This window comes from Psammomys obesus, unplaced genomic scaffold (genome assembly GCF_907164565.1).
Source record: "Psammomys obesus unplaced genomic scaffold, mPsaObe1.curated_primary_1811, whole genome shotgun sequence".
In the NCBI taxonomy this organism is placed as follows: Eukaryota; Metazoa; Chordata; class Mammalia; order Rodentia; family Muridae; genus Psammomys; species Psammomys obesus.
In genome coordinates this window covers 24,735,051-24,754,785 of record NW_026596134.1, presented here as the reverse complement: position 1 = coordinate 24,754,785, position 19,735 = coordinate 24,735,051, and the positions used below count along the sequence as shown (strand labels likewise).

Below are 19,735 nucleotides of genomic sequence, written 5' to 3'. Positions count from 1 at the left end.
TTAAGAACACCGACTGCTCTTACAGAGGACCTGAGTTCAAGTCTCAGCACCTACATGACACAAATTGTTTGGAACTTCAGTCCCAGAGGATCTGACACCTGAAGTGACACCTTCTTCTGGCAAAATACATGAACAACAAAATCTAAAAAACCAAAATGGGCTCGGAGCTGGGCACAGTGGTACATGCCTGTAACACCAGCACCTGGGAGACAGAAGCAGAAGATCAGTGAGGTTACATAGAGGGTTTGAGCCCCATTTCAAAAAAAAAATCTAAAAGAATGACCTTGAAAGTTAGACATAGGGGCACACACCTGTAATCCTATCACTGAGGAAGGAAGGTCTCTAGGTCAAGGCTTACCAGGGAGTCACTAGCTCAAAAAAGAACACAAAGGTCTAAAAATAAAAATGTGTACATTAACTACAGCACTCCCAAGAAAGCGGACATCTTTAGTTAGCAAAGCAAAAATGTTAAAAGGCTTACATGGCATTTATACATTTTTGCATCATTTCCTTACTGCATTTAACTAGCCAAAAATGAGTCAAATTTCGTTGTTTTTTTCATATTGATCTTGAAAAAAAAGAATCCTTAACAAAAGAATTGCTTCTTTAGAAGTTCAATTAGGGACTGGAGAGATGGCTCAGAGGTTAAAGGCACTGGCTGTTCTTCCAGAGGTCCTGAGTTCAATATAGATGACTCACAACCATCTATAATGGGATCTGGTGCCCTCTTCTGGTGTGCGTGTGTACATGCAGGCAGAACACTGTATACATAATAAATAAATTAAAAAAAAAAATGTTCAATTGGCCACCACAATACAAACACTGAGTCCCTGAAAACAGAGGCTCTCAACCTTGGCTGTCTAAATTATTTGCAGGAATGTCTTGATATCAGAAAACATCAGGATAAAGTTAATTCTATGAACTTACATTTCCAAATTCTTTTAGGGGCAGAACACTGTGAAACCAGACGAGTAATACTTGTGTCTTAATGCTAAAGAATAAGACCACTGTCCTAACGGCCAGCTTAGACCTGCTTTTTAACTAATGATTTTTTTTTTTGTTTTGTTTTGTTTTGAGATAGGGTTTCTCTGTATAGCCTTGGCTGTTCTGGACTCACTTTTGTAGAACAGGCTGGCCTCAGACTCAGAGATCCATCTGCCTCCCCATCTCCGAGTGCCGGGATCACAGGTGTGCACCCTTGCACCTGGCTAACTAATGACCTTTTTAAAATCAAGTAGGATGGCTCAGCTGGTAATGGTGCTCGCTGCCAAGCCTGACAACCTGAGCTTGATCCCCAGGATCCACGTGGTAGAGGAATAAAATGACTCCCACAAGTCTTCCTGTAAGCTTCAAGTGCATCAATGTACATGTACTCGTAGGAAATTTAAAATGATGGAACATGACACATACTAAGGCTGCAGAGATGGCTCTGTGGGTGAAGAGTACTTATAGCCCTTGCAGAGGACCTGGGTGTGGCTCCCAGCATCCACAGTAGGTGGCTCCCAACTCCCGTGACTCCACTATCCTCTCCTAGTTTCTGGGGGCACCTGCACTCATGTGATGCAGAGAAACTCATGCAGACACATATAAAAACAGATTTCCAAAGACTTCAAAAAAAGTTGACATTTATTAACTTTTACTGTGGCTATACTCACTGTCTCAGCCATGGAGTATTCAGAATTCAGTTTCTTTGCTAGGCCATAGTCTCCAAGCTTTATCAGATTTGCCTTGGTCAGAAAAATATTTAATGTCTTTATATCTCTGAAAAAGAAGATGTAATATATTAAGCCCATGTAACAATAACCTAACCTCCCCGCCTCCCTTTTCCTGGGATCTGTAAAAATAAAATGAGTGTTAGTACCACTTGGTTTCTGTTACAAGGTTGTAAATGCCCCACACAGTGCTCACCACCAATTTATTGCTGGAGAAGGGGCTTTGGAAGGAAAGGTAAAGAACTATCTTCACTCTCTAGGGCTTCTCAGCAAAAGAGTATCTCCCAAATCAGTGATGTCACTGGGTGAAGAGTAAGATGACAGAACAGTGCTCCTGACAGCCACATTCCTATGCAAGTCACTGACTTTTCAGCTACCAGTTAGGCCTTAAAATTATATACCTTGACACATAGTTGGTGTCAAAGATTCAAATAATTTGTTAAGGCATAAGAGACTGCATGGCTCAGAAATAACACACAAGGCTGTTTTAATTATCTAAATAAAGCTGCTGATCACTTTTCTAAAGATGAACTGATCACAGATAACACTATCTCTGTCTGGCTCACACTCTGTCTTCTTTTATTACAAAATGTGAGCAAACCAGAACAGTACCTTTCTTTACTTTTAAAAAGAAAGTGACAACCACGCAATGCAGGCATTGAGTAGCTTTAAAGAAATACAGCCGAGCTCTGCCAGTCTCTTTGGCCTCGGCGGCAGAAGCAAGATGACGAAAGGAACGTCATCCTTTGGAAAGTGTCGCAGTAAGGTGCACACACCGTGCCACCGCTGAGGCTCTCAGACCTACCACCTTCAGAGGTCGACCTGCGGCAAATGTGGCTACCCTGCCAAGTGCAAGAGGAAGTATAACTGGAGCACCAAGGCTAAGAGACGAAACACTACTGGTCGGATGAGGCACCTAAAAACTATCTATGGCGGATTCATCATGGATTCCGTGAAGGAACGACACCTAAACCAAAGAGAGCAGCTGTTGCAGCATCCAGTTCATCTTGAGGATTTCGGTCAGTCAGAAAATAAAGGCTCTGGTTTCACAGGCAAAAAAAAAAAAAAAAAAAAAAAAAGAAATACAGTCTAACTAAATGGACAAATGGTGGACAAATTATTAAAAGAAACTCTGGTAGATTATTCTCAGTTGCTAGCAATGGCCACTTGCTTAGGAAAAGTATGAGGTGGAAATGTTCTTAGCATGGTTTACAAGAAATGAATGGTAACTTTTTCTGCCCCAACTTTTTTTTTTTAATCAAATAAAGACTTGGCAAAAATCACACACAATGAACAGGTTTTAATTTAAATAAAAATAAAATTACAGTATTAACAATTGCCAACTACTCTTTCTTAAATACATTTTCTGTGAATTCTCTTTATAGCCCTTTCTGGGCTTTACTGATGAATCAATGAACTCAACTCTAAGGTCCATCTAAAAGAACTAAGTACTTAGTTACTTAGCTACTGAGGAGGTTCTTCCTACATTACAAACATGGCTTAACGTCAGAGATAAGAAATTACATCCTTTACTCCTTCCCCCAATCATCAACGAAAAAACCTTGACACGACACAAATAGGGTAATGAGAGGTCCTTAGGGTAGAGACAGGACTGGCAATGGGGTTTCTTTTCAGTCATTACCTATGCAGGATCCCAGCTCTGTGGATACAGCTCACAGCTGAAACAATCTGGAAAAGGTACCACACCACCATCTGCAGATGCAACACGTTACACTTGGATTAGAAACAACAACTCTATTTAAACACACACACATACACACACTATAGACGCTGCAACCAGAGGTTACAACTCAACATGACTTGATAGCCCTTGCTTGTAGGTTGAGTAGGCAAAGAAAAGTAGTAAGGGTGAAAAGAAAACGCAGGTCATCTAAGATAGTTCCAAGATCATTACAAACAGGATGGTAAAGCAGGCTTGTGGAAAGAGCCCCAGGAGGAATGCAGAGGTACAGAAAACTGGGCATACCAGTATGCAGTAACAGAACCAGGAAAGAAAGCCCATAGTGAACCATGGTGTGGAGGTAAAACGGTTAGGAAGCAGCTATAGACAGCTTCCTGGTTAGAGGTTTCCTTTCTCATGAATATCACTCAGAGCCTGGAAGGAGTCTGAACAAAAGGAAAAAAACACTCTTCATTGTTGGAAGAGTAAATACAGAACCAGAATGCAAGAATTAAACATAATTCTAGCTTCCTTCCACACATATGAATTACCTCTTCCTCGAACAACTTGTCCTTCTGACGAAGGATTTTGTCATACAGGTTCCCTCCTGCAATTAAGCAAAAAACAGGTTGAGTTGTTCAATGGAGAGAAAAGCTTGTATCCTGTATTAATAAGGGTTTTAACAGGTGACATCAGGAAATGAAGGGTTCTGCTTCCTTCCCAAAGGAAATTATTTCTTCCCTCTTGGGTTTTTACAGAGGTACAAAATTCTTCTCATCTCCCTGTCAGAAATATTTGTCAAATGTCTCTTCCCCCAATACAAGAGGCTGAAAATTGGGAACTCTCCGCTTTAAAAAACACTGAGAGTAAAGACCACTCATATGCTTCTAGGGAAACAGCTTCAAAGTCAGAGCATTTTCTTTTCTAGACTCTCTTTTAAAGAATCTGCAATATTTTTGTAGCAATTTTGTCAATTTGGCTACTAGAACCTGTGGATTACACCTATGATTTACTGGTTTAAAAACACAGTGTTTATAAACAACTTTTTCTTTGTACTGAAAAGGTTTCTTAAAATCTAGGGTCTACTCCTAGATTGTTTGAAGTTATTGTTACTTTTACTCATTTCTTCCTGTAGAATAAGTGTAAATTTTATCTTACCTCCTACCCACAGCTCCAGTTTATGATTACATTTTTACAGTTCTCCTCCCCTGCAATTCAGTAACGCAGAGTGGAAAAAAAAAAAAGTATCGTTTGTTCTAGTTCCTCTTAACCAAAAAGGAAGTGAATTATGTAAGGATTGTGCTATTTCAAAAATTACTTGTATATTTAGTGGTTGTTTGGAACCAGAAATAATCACAAAACAACAGTGCAGATAAATATGCCAGTGCCACCTTGATGTGCAGCTCAGAAAAGGATTCTGAGGATTCTCATGTGTAATAACACTGATAGAAGATAAGTCCTGTAACAAACACTTGCTTCATATAAAGAATTCACTTAATAAATCCTTAGAATCAACAAACTGATGAGGAAACTGAGGCACACGGTTGTTTTTTGCCCAAGGTTACAGAGCAATGGAACTTAGGAGGTCAGAATTTTGTTTTTAAACAACTAGGCAGAACTGCTGTCTATTAAGAAAATTTGTTCAAGAAATTAGAAAACAGAAAAATAAAACCATATCAAACTATCATTCTCATTCACTTATGATCTTTAGACCATTTATTAGTAGATAGTAGAATAGCATTAGCTGAAGTTAATATAAATAAATATTCCATATAAGATTTCATTAAACATTACGCTGTTTGATACTGTGCTGTCTAAAATGGTGAACTAATGTCATCACCTATGGAAAAACCCTGAAAAATCTATACAAAATTCAACTGAAAAAAATAATTTGAAGAGGCAGGAGTGTGGCTTCTACCTACAATCTCTCTCTCTCTCTCTTTTTAAGATTTTATTAATTATACATACAGTGTTTCGCCTGCATGTATACATGCAGGCCAGAAGAGGGCACCATATGTCATTATAGATGGTTGCTGGGAAATGAACTCAGGACCTTTGGAAGAGCAGCCAATGCTCTTAACTTCTGAGCTGGAGTTACAATGAGACTCACAAAACCAACAATAACAAAAAACCAGACAGAACCTACCCCCACAATAGTCAATAATAACTTGGAGATAGCTGGAACTATATCTACAAGAAAGAATGTGATAATGGAAGGAAACTCCCTATCCATCCTCTCAACATCATCTTACAAATCTCCAAGACCTCAATCATTTCTCTTAAACCCCATAAATCCACTTAAAGTCTTATTCTAAGTCTTTTCCCTCTTCTCCCTCACGATCTGGACATGTGAATGTCTCTCAGAGGAAGTGCCCCTGAATTCTACCTTACCATTACAATATTCCAGCTCAATCAGCAGGGTGGTGTTGTCCATGAAGTGATTGTAGTAGGCAATAATGTTGTCATGCTGCAGCAGCGCCAGAATGACAATCTCATTCAAGGCATCACGACGTTCCTTCTCAGAAAGTCTGGTCAAATCAACTTCCTTCCATACCACCAGTGAGTCATCCTACAACACAGTAGCAGGAGGAGTGTTTTCTTCTTGCCTGGCAGTGCACAGATCCATACCCAACCTGTGAGTCTAAGAAGAAAGCCTCATAGAAGGGTAAAGAATGACTCTTTACTTTTTCCTTTTAACAGGCTTTAAAAGTTCTGCACAGTTATTATAATTTACTGAAGAACTAGGGGGAATTAAGCCTACTTTAAGGTGGGATTTCCCGGCCTGGAGAGATGGTTCAATGTTTAAAAGAGTGTATTGCTTTTGCAGAGGACCAGAGTTTAATTACCAGCTTCCACCTTGGGCAGATCACAAATGTCTGTAACTTTAGCTCTGGAAGGACCTGGGTGGGATCCAATGTCCTTGACCTGTGAGGGGACCTCCACTCACTTGCATATACCCACGTATACACAGTGAATTAAAAAACAAAAACTGAAAAAAAAATTTAAGTCATTTTGAGGCTGGTAAGATTGCTCAGCGGGTAAAGGCGCTTACTGTCAAAGCTGATAACTTGAATTTGAGCCCTAGAGCCTGCAGGGCGGAAGTGACCCTGCATGTTGTCCACTGACCTCCACACATATGCATATAATCAATCAACGAAGAAAGACTGAAACATTACTTTGTTGCTACCCTTAATTTGCACAGTATCAGTTGCAGGGAGAAGGACTAGAGGAGACCAGATCCCTTGAGGAATGCTGCTGGCCACCATGCCTGTGGTAGAACTAGAATTTGGGGGAGACAAGCGCACAGCCCCATCTACAGCTGAGAACAGGGCCTTATAAAGTGGAGAATTAAGCTTGCCTGATTTCCCAGAGAACTTCAACTTCATGATTTTCATTTACTCTTTCTGGACAAGAAGACACTCTGCTCTTTCCCCACCCTTTTTAAAAAAAAATCCTCATAATCTGCAGTCACTTCCATGCAGACTGCCCTAACCTTTACCACATTTTGGGATACTTCAAATTCTTTAGATACTGCTTCCTAGCCTACCAGCACCTATACTAACATTCCTTTAGACTACCTCAGCAAGGCCTTTCAAACTTTCTTTTGGAAAACTTTAAATCTTTTACCATACATGTAAATATGAGTTATTCTCTTATTTCGGTACCTGTACACTGAGAGTCTCTGTTCTTTTTTCCACCTTTAATACCCATACCTGAAACCCTGTTACTAACAGGGCTGACTGGTCTTCCCGTGGAACTGTAACCTAGGGGGAAAAGGCTGCTTCTAAGAAGCTTTGTAAATTCAGATCTAGTAAATCCTGGGTGACACAGATAATGCCATACAGTTCTGAGAAGTGTGATAAAAATGAACCCAAAGCTAGTAATCAAGTCCAACGTGATAATAAAAGCCAGAGCTATGAAGACTGGAGTGTTCAGCTAAACCTTGAGTGAGTAAGCCACTTTAAATATACTGAGTTAAACGCTAGACAGTAACAGTGATGCAAATGAAGAACACAGACTACTAACAGGTGATATTAATTATAACTCTGTTCACTAATGGGGTACTGGAGCAGAAAAGAACACAAAGATATTTTCTTGCAACCACTTTTCTTCCATCTTTCAGTCTTAGATATATGCTAGGGGTTGGAGGTGTGGCCTCGGTGGTAGAAGGCCTTCCCAGTCTTGGCAAAGCCTGTTTCATCCCCGGCACAGCAAAAATGCTGGCTGGGAGCAGACACTAGAATTGCAGGTGGATGAATCACCTTCTGCAACCTCCGCGAGTTCTCATTAAATGTTTACCCTAAAGCTAGAGCTTTAAGGCTGTAGTGACTAAACCCAACTTATGGTTAGTTTTGGGGAACAGAATCATCACTACAGGGTTTTAAATCAGTACACATTCTTAACTGGGGAGTCAGGGATCCAGGGTCTCTCCAGAGGTTGTGAACCTATGCAAAAAGGTGGAGAAAATGACTGCCTTCCTGTGTTCTCAAAAGAACACAAACACACAAACACTGAAGAAAAAGCAAGGAGGAAAAACAGAACAAAACACGATGATTTTCCTGGTGATCACCAAGAAAATCCTCCAACTGAGTGCTCATTTATAATAATAACGACAAAACTAACAGATGTCCGTGTGAATATTTGGAAGCATACACCGACACCCCATCCCGACCTTGAACAGCTAAATGAAAGGAAGAAGGCTTTGATAGACTGTTCACAATGTGCAAAACACTTTCGTTTGGACCTCAAAATAACCTTTGAAAAGGAAAGATGGGGGGAATGGGGGAGAGCAGTCATCGTTAAGTCCAATTACAAAAGGGGAAAACTAAGCTTCAAAAGGGCGGGCGCTCAGCGACTCGCTCAGTTTCACCCACAGTGACAGGGTGATCAAACCAATTTTCTAGAGCAGGTAACCGAAAGCGCGGTGGGGCCCCTGAGTGAGACACAGTAAGCCCAGCGGACGCCTCAACACAGAGAACCCGGGGCCAGCGGGGCTGGAAAGCGGGGCCGGGAAGGAGGGCGCGGGGAGGCCCGGCAGTGGCCGGAGCCGAGGGCCGCTACCTCGGTGCGGCGGTACAGCGTGGCCTCCCCAAAGGCGCCGCGGCCCAGGACGCGGATGGGGATGTAGTGCAGCTCCTCCTGCTCCGCCGCGCCGCCGGCTCGCGGCCCCGGGCTAGCGCTGGGGCCCGGGCCCGAGTCCCCGCCACCCCCGGACTCGCTTCCAAAGTCCGAGTTGATGGAATCGCAGTGTCGCTCGTACTCGCCCAGCACCGACATGGCGGAGGCCGCAGCTCCGCGGCACCCGCCTGCGTCTCCACGGCGGGCAATGCCGGCCGCGCAGCGCCTCGTTCGCCTCAGACGCCCGCCAGCTTAGGTGGCCCCGCGGCGGAGTGTGCTTCCATGGTGGCTCCTGCCCCCTGACCCGGAAGCAGTTGTCGGTGTTTCCGGCTCACTAAACTTTTCCTCCGCCTTCGCGTGCCCACTTGTTGCCAAAGCGTCCCGTACGCCTGGGGCGACAGTGGGTTTGGCACTTGTGACAGTCGTGGAAGCTGAAGGGCGACCGCACTGTGTCCTCCGGGCCTGGAGGTCGCTTCCCTGCATCCCCTACCAGCTCTCCAAACTGCGTCAGACTTCGGAGATGGTCCAGTCTCATCATGGCGTCAAGTTTGTCCCAACAGCTTTGATTGCGATAGCAGTCACTTGACTTATTGGACTGGGCTCTTGTTTGAAGAGATATAGTAAAGATATTGTAGCAAGCTGAAATACTTGACTTCTGATATCTCAGTCAACAGGTCCAGCTCTTTCTTATCACCACCATAGGTCCCCTCTTAACAACTTGTAAAATATCTTACCCTTGCTTACGCTATTCTTTCCTCCTCACCTTCCAGATTCAGCAAAATAGGATGCGTTTTTGCAGATCTTTGGCCGTCTGATCTAATGAAGCATTTCTGAAACACTAGGTGCCAGACATTCATCATATTTGCGAACAAAGAGTGGATGCTCCCTATTACCTTCAAGTCAACCAAGGGAACTGCAATACAGTCAATAGTTTCATGATTGATTTTTTTTTTTTTTTTTTTTTTTTTTTTTTTTTTTAGTCTATAAAGTTGCAGGACTACTACCTACACCACAGGCGAGGGCACTATGCTAAAGGCTTTATTTATGATACTGTGGCTGTCAATCCTCACAGTACCGTGAAACACGGTTTATGTGTACTGGGGTGGGGAGTGTTTAACGTGATACAACTAGTTAGGAGGAGCTTGGAAGTCAAAGCCAGCAATCTGACTCCAGAACTAGGAACGGGCAGAATGGGATGAAGCTAAGAGGTTATGGGGTTGAAGCCCACTGTGCATGTGGGGTAGAAGCAGAAAGCACATTTTCTATGTTGTACAGTTTGGTGTTTCTTAGGGACAGTAGGAAATTATTGGAGACTTAAAGGACTATAGGATTAGGGTTCTATGTCCCAACTGTTTCTTTTTAAAAAATATACAGTGTACACACACACGATGGGAGGTTGTGTGCTTCGATGCCACACACGTGCTGGTCAGAGGATAACTTTGTGGAGTTTTTTTTTTCTTTCCACCTAAACATGGGTTCTAGGGATCGGATTCAAGTTGCCAGATTTGCATGGCAAGCGCCTTCACCCATGGAGCCATCTTATTGGCTCTCAATGCTCCAATCTTCTGAGGAAGTGATTCATTTATGCTTTCTTCCCTTAGCACATTCTTTTGCATAAGTGTCCAGCGCAGTTACTAAGTTTGATCACCTGAGGCTAAGACCTAATTTCTATTTTACAAAGAACTCGGAGAGCAGGGTGGAGAACAGAGACTGGCGGAAAGGCCATCAGTTCGGAGGCAATTTCTGTTCTAAGAGGTGCTGAGGCAGTATCTCCGAGGGAAGAGGTTCAGATTGCAGACATCCATCTCAGGGATATTTATGACTTGGTGATCAATTGGAATATGGCAAGGTAGATGCAGGAGCTCTGGAACTTTCAATGCTCCATTTGAACATGGTAACAGTTCCGATTGCATGTGGATAGTAGACCACAAGGGGTTGCTGCTGTCTGGATCTACCTGGATCCCGTCTTTATTTATGTACCAACCTCTGTAATGATAAGTTTGCTTCCATGATGCTCGCTCTGAGCTAACTTTACCCTCTTCACATCCAGTCCAAACTAGCACAGGCATCCCAGTCTATTACCATTGCTGCTTTAAGGATGCTCATCTACCACGTTCTGCCGCTTCTTGCTTTTATTGTTACCTCCATTTGTTAGAGCGGTAAGTGCTGGGGGCTAAGGAGATGGGCCAGCAGCTAAGAAGACTGATTGCTCTTTCAGAGGACCAGGGTTCAATTCCCAGCCCCCACATGGCAGCTCACAGCTGTGTGTAACTTCAAGATCTGACCCCCTCACACTGACATACATGCAGGAAAACACCAATGTATAGAAAGTAAGAACAGTTATTTTTTTTTAAATAATGTAAGTTCCATGAGAGCTTGGTCCTTGTGTTTTTCCTTACTATATATCATCATCAGTACCCAGAAACATGCTTGACCTAATAGTAGAGGTGCAAAAAAAAAAAAAAAAAAAAAGTTGTTGAATGAATATTCATGGGGTTCACAGTGGTCCATATAACAGGAAATAACCAGGCAGTAACAGTTTTGTGTAAGTGCTTTTTAAGACCACGCTTCCATAAAAGCATTCTTTAGGAGGGATGGAATCAAGCTGAACTTGTTGGGTATGTGAAGGGTTCTCAGAGGAATATCCAAAGGAAAGTGTTAATAGTGATTAGAAGGAACTTTGAGAATAAATATTGCCTCTTTTTTAAATCTGGGTACAGTAGATTTTAGGTAAACTAATTTTGTTTCACAGAATAGGAAGTTGGTGTTTGAGCTGAAATAATGGAGGGAAATGAGATTACTTAAAATCAGAAGTGTTGACTTTGATTCCAAGACATTAAGTCTTGCTGAAGCCTAACAATTCATTTTCCTGGTCCCTTTGCAATGAAGAGCTGTTTAGCTTTCTTTAACTTGACTGCTTAAAACTGTGAATGGCCTTACTTATAATGCCTGCATATCTTAGGCCTAATTAACAGAACGTCATTTTGCATCTTAGAGTATACAGAAAGTTCATGCTGAATTCATTAAATTAGACTGAACTGAAACTAAAGTTTTGAGACAAAGCTTTCATGTTGTAGCCCAAGCTGGCCTGAACTATGTAGCATAGGCTACACAGTCATTCAGGTATTTATTCAACTTCACAGCATGCTTCCTACTTCAGCCTCCCAAGTGCTAGGCAGGACTGCAGGTGTCAATCATACGCCCAGCCTAAAACTAATTATCTGTAAATACTCATAAATCTTGAAATGTTCAACATTTATTTTAAAGACCTGTGATCAAAACAGGCCATTTCCATATTTTAACAAATGAACAGCATGCTATGTTGCCAATTTCTAATTGGTGAATGGCAAACCCCCAGGACCGTAAAATTACTGGAAAATTAGTCACTAAAGACTAAAGTTTGCACTTCCACTGTCTACAATTATAGCCACTAAGTCCATGCAACTACTGAACACTGGTACTGTATATGTAGCTGCATACTGGATTTCAAAGGAAACTTGAATCGTTTTTATATTGATGACATATGGATATAAATAAATATATAGAGAAGAGGGGAGAGAGGGGAGTTGGGGAGAGTTTCTTTTCTTTTTTTTGAGACAGAATTTCTCTGTGTAGCCTTGGCTGTAGCGGACTTCTTCTGTAGACGAGGCTGGCCTAGAACTCAGAGATCCACCTGCCTCTGCATCCCTGAGTTCTGGGATTACAGGCGTGCCCCACTGCACTGAGCCCTGCAGATATACGACAATATTTACAGAATACTAATTAAATACACTGCTGGTATTTAATTCTACTTGTTTCTTTTTACTTTTTTATTACGACACTGTAACATTTTAAATTATCTATGTGACTCATATAGAGGACATCACCAAACAGAACAGTTTATAAAGTATGTAAATATAACAGATATGGCATGATTTTATTGAAACAAATTCATTTCTAAATTTTTTAAGACTTATTTTTATTCCGTGTGTATGAGTGTTTTGCCTCCTTGTGTGTGTGCAGTTATGTGCATACCTAGTGGCCACAAAGGTCAGAAGTGGGCACTCCTGGAACTAGAATTACTATGTAGGGGTTAGGAGCCAAACCTGGCTCTTTGCAAGGACAGCAAGTGCTCTTTACCACTAAGCCATCTCTCCAGCCCCTAGCTCTAAGTTTTGCTGAACTCACTACGCTCTCCAAACCATCAGTGAGAAAACACTGGTGTGTGTCTGTGTGTATGTACATGCACATAGACGCTACAGGGCAGCCTTATATGTCATTCCTCAGGAGCGATACCTTGTTTTTTGAGACGACAGGGTCTCTCACCAGGACCTAATGCTCAACGGTTAGGCTGACAGGCCAATGAGCCCTAAGTATCTATCTGTCTCCGCCTCCCTGGTACTGGGATTATAAGCACAGGCCACTCTTACATGCATGTACCCAGCCCCTTACATTAATATTAGGAATCGCCATGCAGCTCTTTGTCAAGTTGCTGTGTTGAGCACAGCAGAGGTGCGGGCAGAAGCCCATGCCTGTTGGCTTGCAGCCAAGACACAGGCCCAGTAAGGCCCAGGCCCAGTGGATGGGAGGGAGGGCAGGCCTGGTGAGATGAAACCAGGCAGAGGATAAATGATGAGTCTCAGATAGTCTTGAAGTAAGAAAGTGTGAACCTTTATTCATGTGAAATCAAGGGCAATATAAACCCGGGGCAGAGGGAGAGATTTGTTTGATTAGCTGGGGTCAGGTGGTCAGAGATACTTTGGTCCTATCACAAGAAGAAAAGTACAGCACCTAATTATCCTATGGGAGGGCGGGGCAAATCACTAAATACAATTGAAGGTCACTGCTGGACTAAGATCCTTAGCAGGGTGGGGCATTTCTAGGAATTCCTAGATACTTGCTAGAGAAGTTTCCTTAGCAGGGAAACCTGGAATCACCCAGATCAGGGGAGACTTTTAGAACCCTGCTGAGAAAAGGGAGTCTACCATCATAGGCTAAGTGTATATAAGACAACCAACTTCACCGTTTTCCAGAAGAGCCCCATAATGTTTCTGTGTCATGTTCTCTACTGACTTGAGATACCTTCTCAACTCCCACAAAAGACAATCTGATGTTAAAATATACTTCGCCAGGCATGGGCCAATCTTGGAAGACTGAGGCAAGGGGAATGCTATGCATCTGAGACCAGTCTGGCCTACACAGAGATTCTGTCTTAAAACAACAAACAAACCCCTCCAAATATTGGGAAATAGTATTAAAATAGATTCATAGTAGACTGAATTTACTAATAAATTGTGTGTGGCCGGCTAGTGATCTATAAAACACTTTATGCTGGCTTTTAGAAAGAAGATTCATGGGAAGACGGAGATGGCTCAGCAATTAAGAGTACTTACTTGCTGCTTTTCCGAAGACCCACATTTCATTCCCATGGCAGCTTACAACTGTCTATAACTCTAGTCCAGGGGATCTGACACCCTCCTCTAGCTTGCAGCTTCCCTGAGTGTGCATAGGCATATGATTAGGCAAACACCCATCACATAAGAATAAATGAATAAAAATTAAAAAAAGAATACTCATGAGAAATGTTAAAAGTGGAAGGGGATAAGAAATTGCCCTCTGTTGTTTTGGGTGCATTTAATCTAGATGGACCAAAAATGTATAAACAAAATACCCCAAAGTTGTAAACTGAGAAGGACACTACAAGAACAGAAGTAAGAAGAAACTCTGGAGAAACAACTCCAGTGGTAACTACAAGAGAAGATGCTACAGAGCAGTCCACAGCCCACCTGTTCCCTCTAAGGACAGTCAAGGAATGGTTAGTGACATAAACACATGTATGTAAAGGGTTACTAGTTCACATATAAACCTTATCCATCTACAGTAAATTAGGGAGAACCTTTTTTTCTTTAATTCACCAGGTTTCACTTACTGTATGTTAAAAAGTAGCAATAGAGGAATCACTGCTGATCCAGACAGAGGCACTAAAGAGTAATAGGAAAGTACACCTTAAATGGTTTCTGCTAGCCTTTATTTGTGACAGTTTACACAAAAATTTCCAACATGTAAGCGTGTAGAAATCCCACATGCCTTTTCCATTAACAAAAGAATGGCTCTGATGGGGGTCATGACAACGGTACACGTGGTAGTTTGTAACAAGGCTTATTGAAAACTATTATTTTCAGATTATTTTGAATATGTTGAAAATGGAGGGAAACACATCTGTTTATGTGTTTATAAAGCTGATATGCCTTTGTGCTAGCCTACTGTCAAAGGCAAATGCTCTTCAATTAACTTTTAAATAGAAAATACCATGTCCAAGTTAGTTGCTTTTGGCATGACTTAAAATGAAAGAAAGGACTTGAAAGAATTTCTGTTCTACAAAGCTTAAGTTTAGAGTTGTATTTGGAAACAAAAATATGGACAAAATCTATTTTCTCCTACTTTCCTTGACATTTTCAGAACAGAAAACCATAACTAACAGAGTAGCTGTCATTGTTCCTTAAAGAGGGGAAGAAGGCACAAGTCAGAAATAGGAGTCTCTGGTTAGGCTAATGGTAAGACTGCGGTTTTGCATTTAAAAGTCTACAGATGGACTTTGACCCAAAAGTTTGTCTGTTCTTTTCCTGCTTGAAATGTTCCTCTGTCACTTGATTCATGAATGTTACAGATTTCTCAACATGTGCTGTTGCTATAGTGAGAACTCTGAGAAGCAAGACCTGTTACTTCTCAACAGCAGATGGCACTGTTGTACCAGAAAACACTTTATGCCACGTAAGAAGAAATTTATGGGAGTCATAAGACAAAGAAGGCTTTTGAGTTTACAGTAACTGGAACCTTAACAGAACAGCCTGAGACTTTAACAACATAAATCATTCCCTTTCACCTTCGTACTTCAGTCAGGCCAACGTAACAGTGTTCTCTGATAATTTCAATATTCCATTTCTTTACTGCAAGCAACATGGGCCTAAGTCCTGTAATTCTCAGAACTGCAATTAAGACAAGGCCTGTAACTGGTCAGCAGGGTTAAAAGATTACAGAAAGGATATATTACCTATTTCCCAGGAGAAGTGGGACAGACATCAGATGATAAATGAGTATTTTTCCTATTTACAAACATTTGTACCTACTTCCCCCCTGGCGCTGGAGATCAGGCCCAGGCCTAACATTCAATAGGGAAGCGCTCTAGCACTGAGGTACTCCCAGCCCCACACCTCTTTTATACATTAGAATTGCCTTGAGGTACCCAATGCTCCAACCAAGTGATCCTTGGCTTTGCTTTTACAACACATGTTTTCAAGTATTTACTTTTTATGGCTTTCCTGGATGTCTATTTAAACCCCGTACGTCCAATTTTTAGAGATAACACATAAGGACAGGAATTAAATCAGTGATTGGCCATGCATAAAGGGCTGGTAAAATTTACTCATTCTTCCCTGGTAGAAGTTATATGAAAAAATTCAAGCAACTACCTATCTGACAGAGGACCTATACAAATCTCAACAGTGAAGCAAACAAATGATGTATGTAGAAAATGGGCAAAAGTCATGAACAGGCATTTCACTAACAAGGACATACAGAAAGCAAATGACAAGCACATGAAAGGATGGTCAACACTATTTGCCATTAGAAAAAAAATGCAAATTAAAACCATAATGAGATTTTACAGGGGCTGAGTTAAAACAACAGTGATAAATACTAATGAGAATGTGGAACCGCAACATACTGTGGCCACTCTAGACAAGAGCAGGGAAGTTTCTTTAAAACTACATGTGCTCCCACACGGCGTAGCAACTGCCCTCTTAGGCATTTCTCCCAGAGTGATGAAAACTTACATTCACATAAGAACTTTACTAGCTAAGGTCCAAGCCCACCCATATGAGCTTTATGCACAATGTGGTACCATCCATGCTCCTGGAGGAGCACTAGCAACAGAAAGGAAACAGCTACCAGCATATGCAACAACTCTGAGGGGGATTTCCTGGGAATTATGCTGAGCGGAGTATGACCTCCAAAGTTACACTCGATGAGCCGTTTACATAAGAAAAATAACAGAAATAGTGAGATTAGGGAGCCAGAGGCTGAGGTGAAGAAGGGAGTGGCTAGGACAAGGCAGTATGAAGACCATGTGATGGAACTACTCTACCTGGAATGATCACCAGGCCCTACGGGTGATAAACTCAGACAGAACTAAACACACACACACACAAGGAGTTCAAGCAGTTAAGCACAAATGTTTTAATTTTCTAAAATGAGATCTTCTTTTAAGAGATTAGCTACAGTTCAAAGCTCACTGTTTTATGTGTCCCATTCATGACCCTTTTAGGAGACATAAAATTATGAAGGATATCACCAGAAGCTATGTAAACATTTCATCTAAGGGCCAAGAGAAGCTCAAGATGGTTTCACAAGGAAACCGAAGAGGACAACTGATATGAAACAAGCTGACCATGGTCATAGAAATATTGGGAGAAGAACAAAAGTGAAAGACCAAGCTGATGAGCAAGTGCAAGAAAAAAGCAAACAGCTCAAAGCTATCACGTGAGGAAACCCAGGACGAATGCTGGCTTTGGCATTATCTAGGTAACCCCTGCTTTTTGTTTTGTTTTGTCCATAGGCGACTTTAATAATCTTGTTGCAAAACCAGTCCAAATCCTACCACATTAAAAAGAAGTCCTCATTGACTTGTTGGTTGTAGCTGGTGCCCATGTTCTCCCACACCAAAAGAAATCAGTTCTGGCAAGAAAGCTCCACTGTGCCTTGATGGTACTGTTGATAGGATGGCTTGGGCTAGGCCAGGCACGTCCCAGCGATGTTCTGCTGGCTCAGATACCAGGGACAGACGACTGAGCTTCATTACTCTATCAGCTTCTTGGCCTTGAAGAAGCGACGCAGGTAGAAGACCTGCCAGGTGGCTAGTCCAATGAGGCAGAACATGGAAAAGATGCTGAAATACAGGACGCGGGTGTTTGTGGACTCTAAAGAAATAAAACAAAAGCATTGTAAATGGAAAAAGTAAATGGCTTCATTCAGTTGGCTAAACAACGGCCAGGGGAAAAGACAACTAATTAACCTCATTCTGTCCCTAGGTCTAAGAGCGCAAACAATTAAAGAAAGAAAGAAAGCAAAGATGGCTATGGTAATACACCTGTGATCAGAGCACTTGAGGCTAAGACAGGAGGATCTTGATCCAGGCCAGTTTGGGCTATGTACAAGATCTTGTTAAGAAAGCAGTCGCTGGGGATGTACCTCAGCAGCACACACTTCTTTTTTTTAGCATACACAAGGCCCTGAGTTCTATCTCCAGCACTGTTTTGTTTTGCTTTGTTTTTAATCCCATGTAAAACATTAAAAATTACACTTTGGTATGACTTTGCTACAAGCCAACCAAAAATACGGTCATTACATATCATGGAAAAAAATGTCATTCTTCTGAAAACTAGTCAGCTGGTTTACCTTTCAATAATAATAGACCTAAAGAAGCAATTTTCTTTCCCTAAGTCATATTCCAGTTTTCCCAAACTGAGATAAATGTACTCTAGCATTCAGTGTTCAGGATGTCTCCTTTATAGCTCGTTCACTCACTGAGAAATGAAAGCCATTCCCAACTCACCATTGGTGTCTCGCATCTCCTCTTCCCGCTTCTTCATGTAGGCAAAATCATTAACGATTGATTCTGAAAGGTCCTCAAGACGCCGTAACTCCACCTCCAACGGTTTGAGTTTCTCAACTTTTGCAATCTGGAAAAGATCAGAATTAGGACCTCACTCCCTGAAAAAGCTGCTCAAGTAAAGAACACCAAGCATAAAATCAAAACAAGACATCTAAGTGGGAGGGTTTGTAGGGCAGGAACTAGCCAGTGTTGGAAGGGGGCCAAGAGACAGGAAGGAGTGTGATCCAAATGCATTTACACACACATGTGCAACTGTCAAAGGTTTTAGAAGTTTACCACACTCAATTTTTCTTCTGTCAATCATCCTAAGATATTTTAAAATCCGGCTTTCTGCATTTCTCTACACACTGTATTTCTCCACCTTACATCTTAATTTGATCAGATCTCTTTACAATAGGTGTAGCAGTGGTACATGTAAACCCAGCACTGAGGAGGCGGAGGCTGAAAGATCACCAGGACAAGGTCAGCTACAATCCAAAAAAGACTCTTCAAGAAATGAGGCTGGGGATGCCGTAAATGGCTCAGTGGGTAGGTCACTTGCTATGAGAATCAGCGTACAAGAGCTCATCTCTAGCACCCATGTTTTTGAAAGCTGGGCATGGTAATTTACTCTTGAAACTTCAACTTTGCATTGTGGGGTAGAGACATGCAGAGGGTAGAGCTTAAAGGCCTGCCAGCCTAGCTGAAACATTGAACTTAAGGCTCAGTGACAGATACTGTCTCAAAAAAAAAAAAAAAAAAAAGAAAAAAAGAAAGAAAGAAAAGAAAAGAAAAAAGAAAAAAAAAAGTCGGAGATCAACAGAGGTAGGTGCCCAATGCCTCCCTCATGCACACCACTTATACACCAAAACAAAATAACCCCCTTCTTTATAGGTACAGTAAAATGGGAGGTTGTGAAGCAAGATAGTCAGAGATTTTCTTTCTCCAGATTCCTGACTGTAATAAAGCACTTTGTGTTGTTTTTTCATTCACTGTTAGGCAAGTCATCTTAGGTCAAATGTACATAGAAGAAAGCATGTATTCCTACAGCATCACAGAGTAACCAAAACCAAACAACAACAACAACAAAAACAAGAGGACCCTATTTGCACATATAAGTCACACAACACTGGGCTTTATTATACTTTGGAGCCAACAGAAACCCTACATTTGCTCAAAAAAACCACCCCAAGGTTTTTCTCCTTCCTTCCTAAAGTGATACAGCCAACTACGAAAACAAATCTCCAAAGACTCCCTGTATGCCAAGGAATGAAGGATGGAAGACTAATAAGCAGAGGTGCATAGCACATGAGCAAAAGTTTAATTGCTTAATGCTTGTTTTAAATCAGCTTATTTTTTCTATTTTTCATTACATTAAAAAAAGGCCAGGCATGGTAGCACATCCCTGTATCTGTACATCCAGAAGTGGAGGAAGGAGGTCTAGGTAATCCTTGCCTAGTTGCACCAACAGTTTGAGGTCAGCCTACAGATACAGATATTTGTAGCTGTATTCAAGTCACCGACAATACAGCCACTCATGCTCATGGTTTACTTTCAAATGGATCAACAACCCTCCTCCCCCAACAGGGTTTCTCT

The 19,735-nt window shown here is 41.6% G+C and overlaps 2 protein-coding genes and 1 pseudogene across 2 annotated transcripts in view; 1 reads left to right on the top strand and 2 right to left on the bottom strand.

Moving 5' to 3' along the window:
- Nek9 (NIMA related kinase 9) overlaps positions 1 to 8,838 on the bottom strand; it is a 41,234-nt gene extending 32,396 nt beyond the window's left edge. The window contains exons 1-5 of the mRNA XM_055592933.1: positions 8,455 to 8,838; positions 5,785 to 5,962; positions 3,945 to 4,000; positions 3,355 to 3,425; positions 1,656 to 1,761 (exon numbers count right to left, since the gene is read on the bottom strand). Coding sequence (XP_055448908.1) covers positions 1,656 to 1,761; positions 3,355 to 3,425; positions 3,945 to 4,000; positions 5,785 to 5,962; positions 8,455 to 8,670 — 627 coding nt within the window. The 5' untranslated portion in view covers positions 8,671 to 8,838. The remainder of the gene's footprint in view (positions 1 to 1,655; positions 1,762 to 3,354; positions 3,426 to 3,944; positions 4,001 to 5,784; positions 5,963 to 8,454) is intronic.
- LOC129665964 (60S ribosomal protein L37-like) lies at positions 2,437 to 2,723 on the top strand (annotated as a pseudogene).
- A 5,663-nt stretch (positions 8,839 to 14,501) lies between the features above and the next one.
- Positions 14,502 to 19,735, bottom strand: part of Tmed10 (transmembrane p24 trafficking protein 10) — a 35,646-nt gene continuing 30,412 nt past the window's right edge. The window contains exons 4-5 of the mRNA XM_055592932.1: positions 18,101 to 18,227; positions 14,502 to 17,465 (exon numbers count right to left, since the gene is read on the bottom strand). Of these exons, the coding sequence (XP_055448907.1) occupies positions 17,344 to 17,465; positions 18,101 to 18,227 (249 nt within the window). The 3' untranslated portion in view covers positions 14,502 to 17,343. The remainder of the gene's footprint in view (positions 17,466 to 18,100; positions 18,228 to 19,735) is intronic.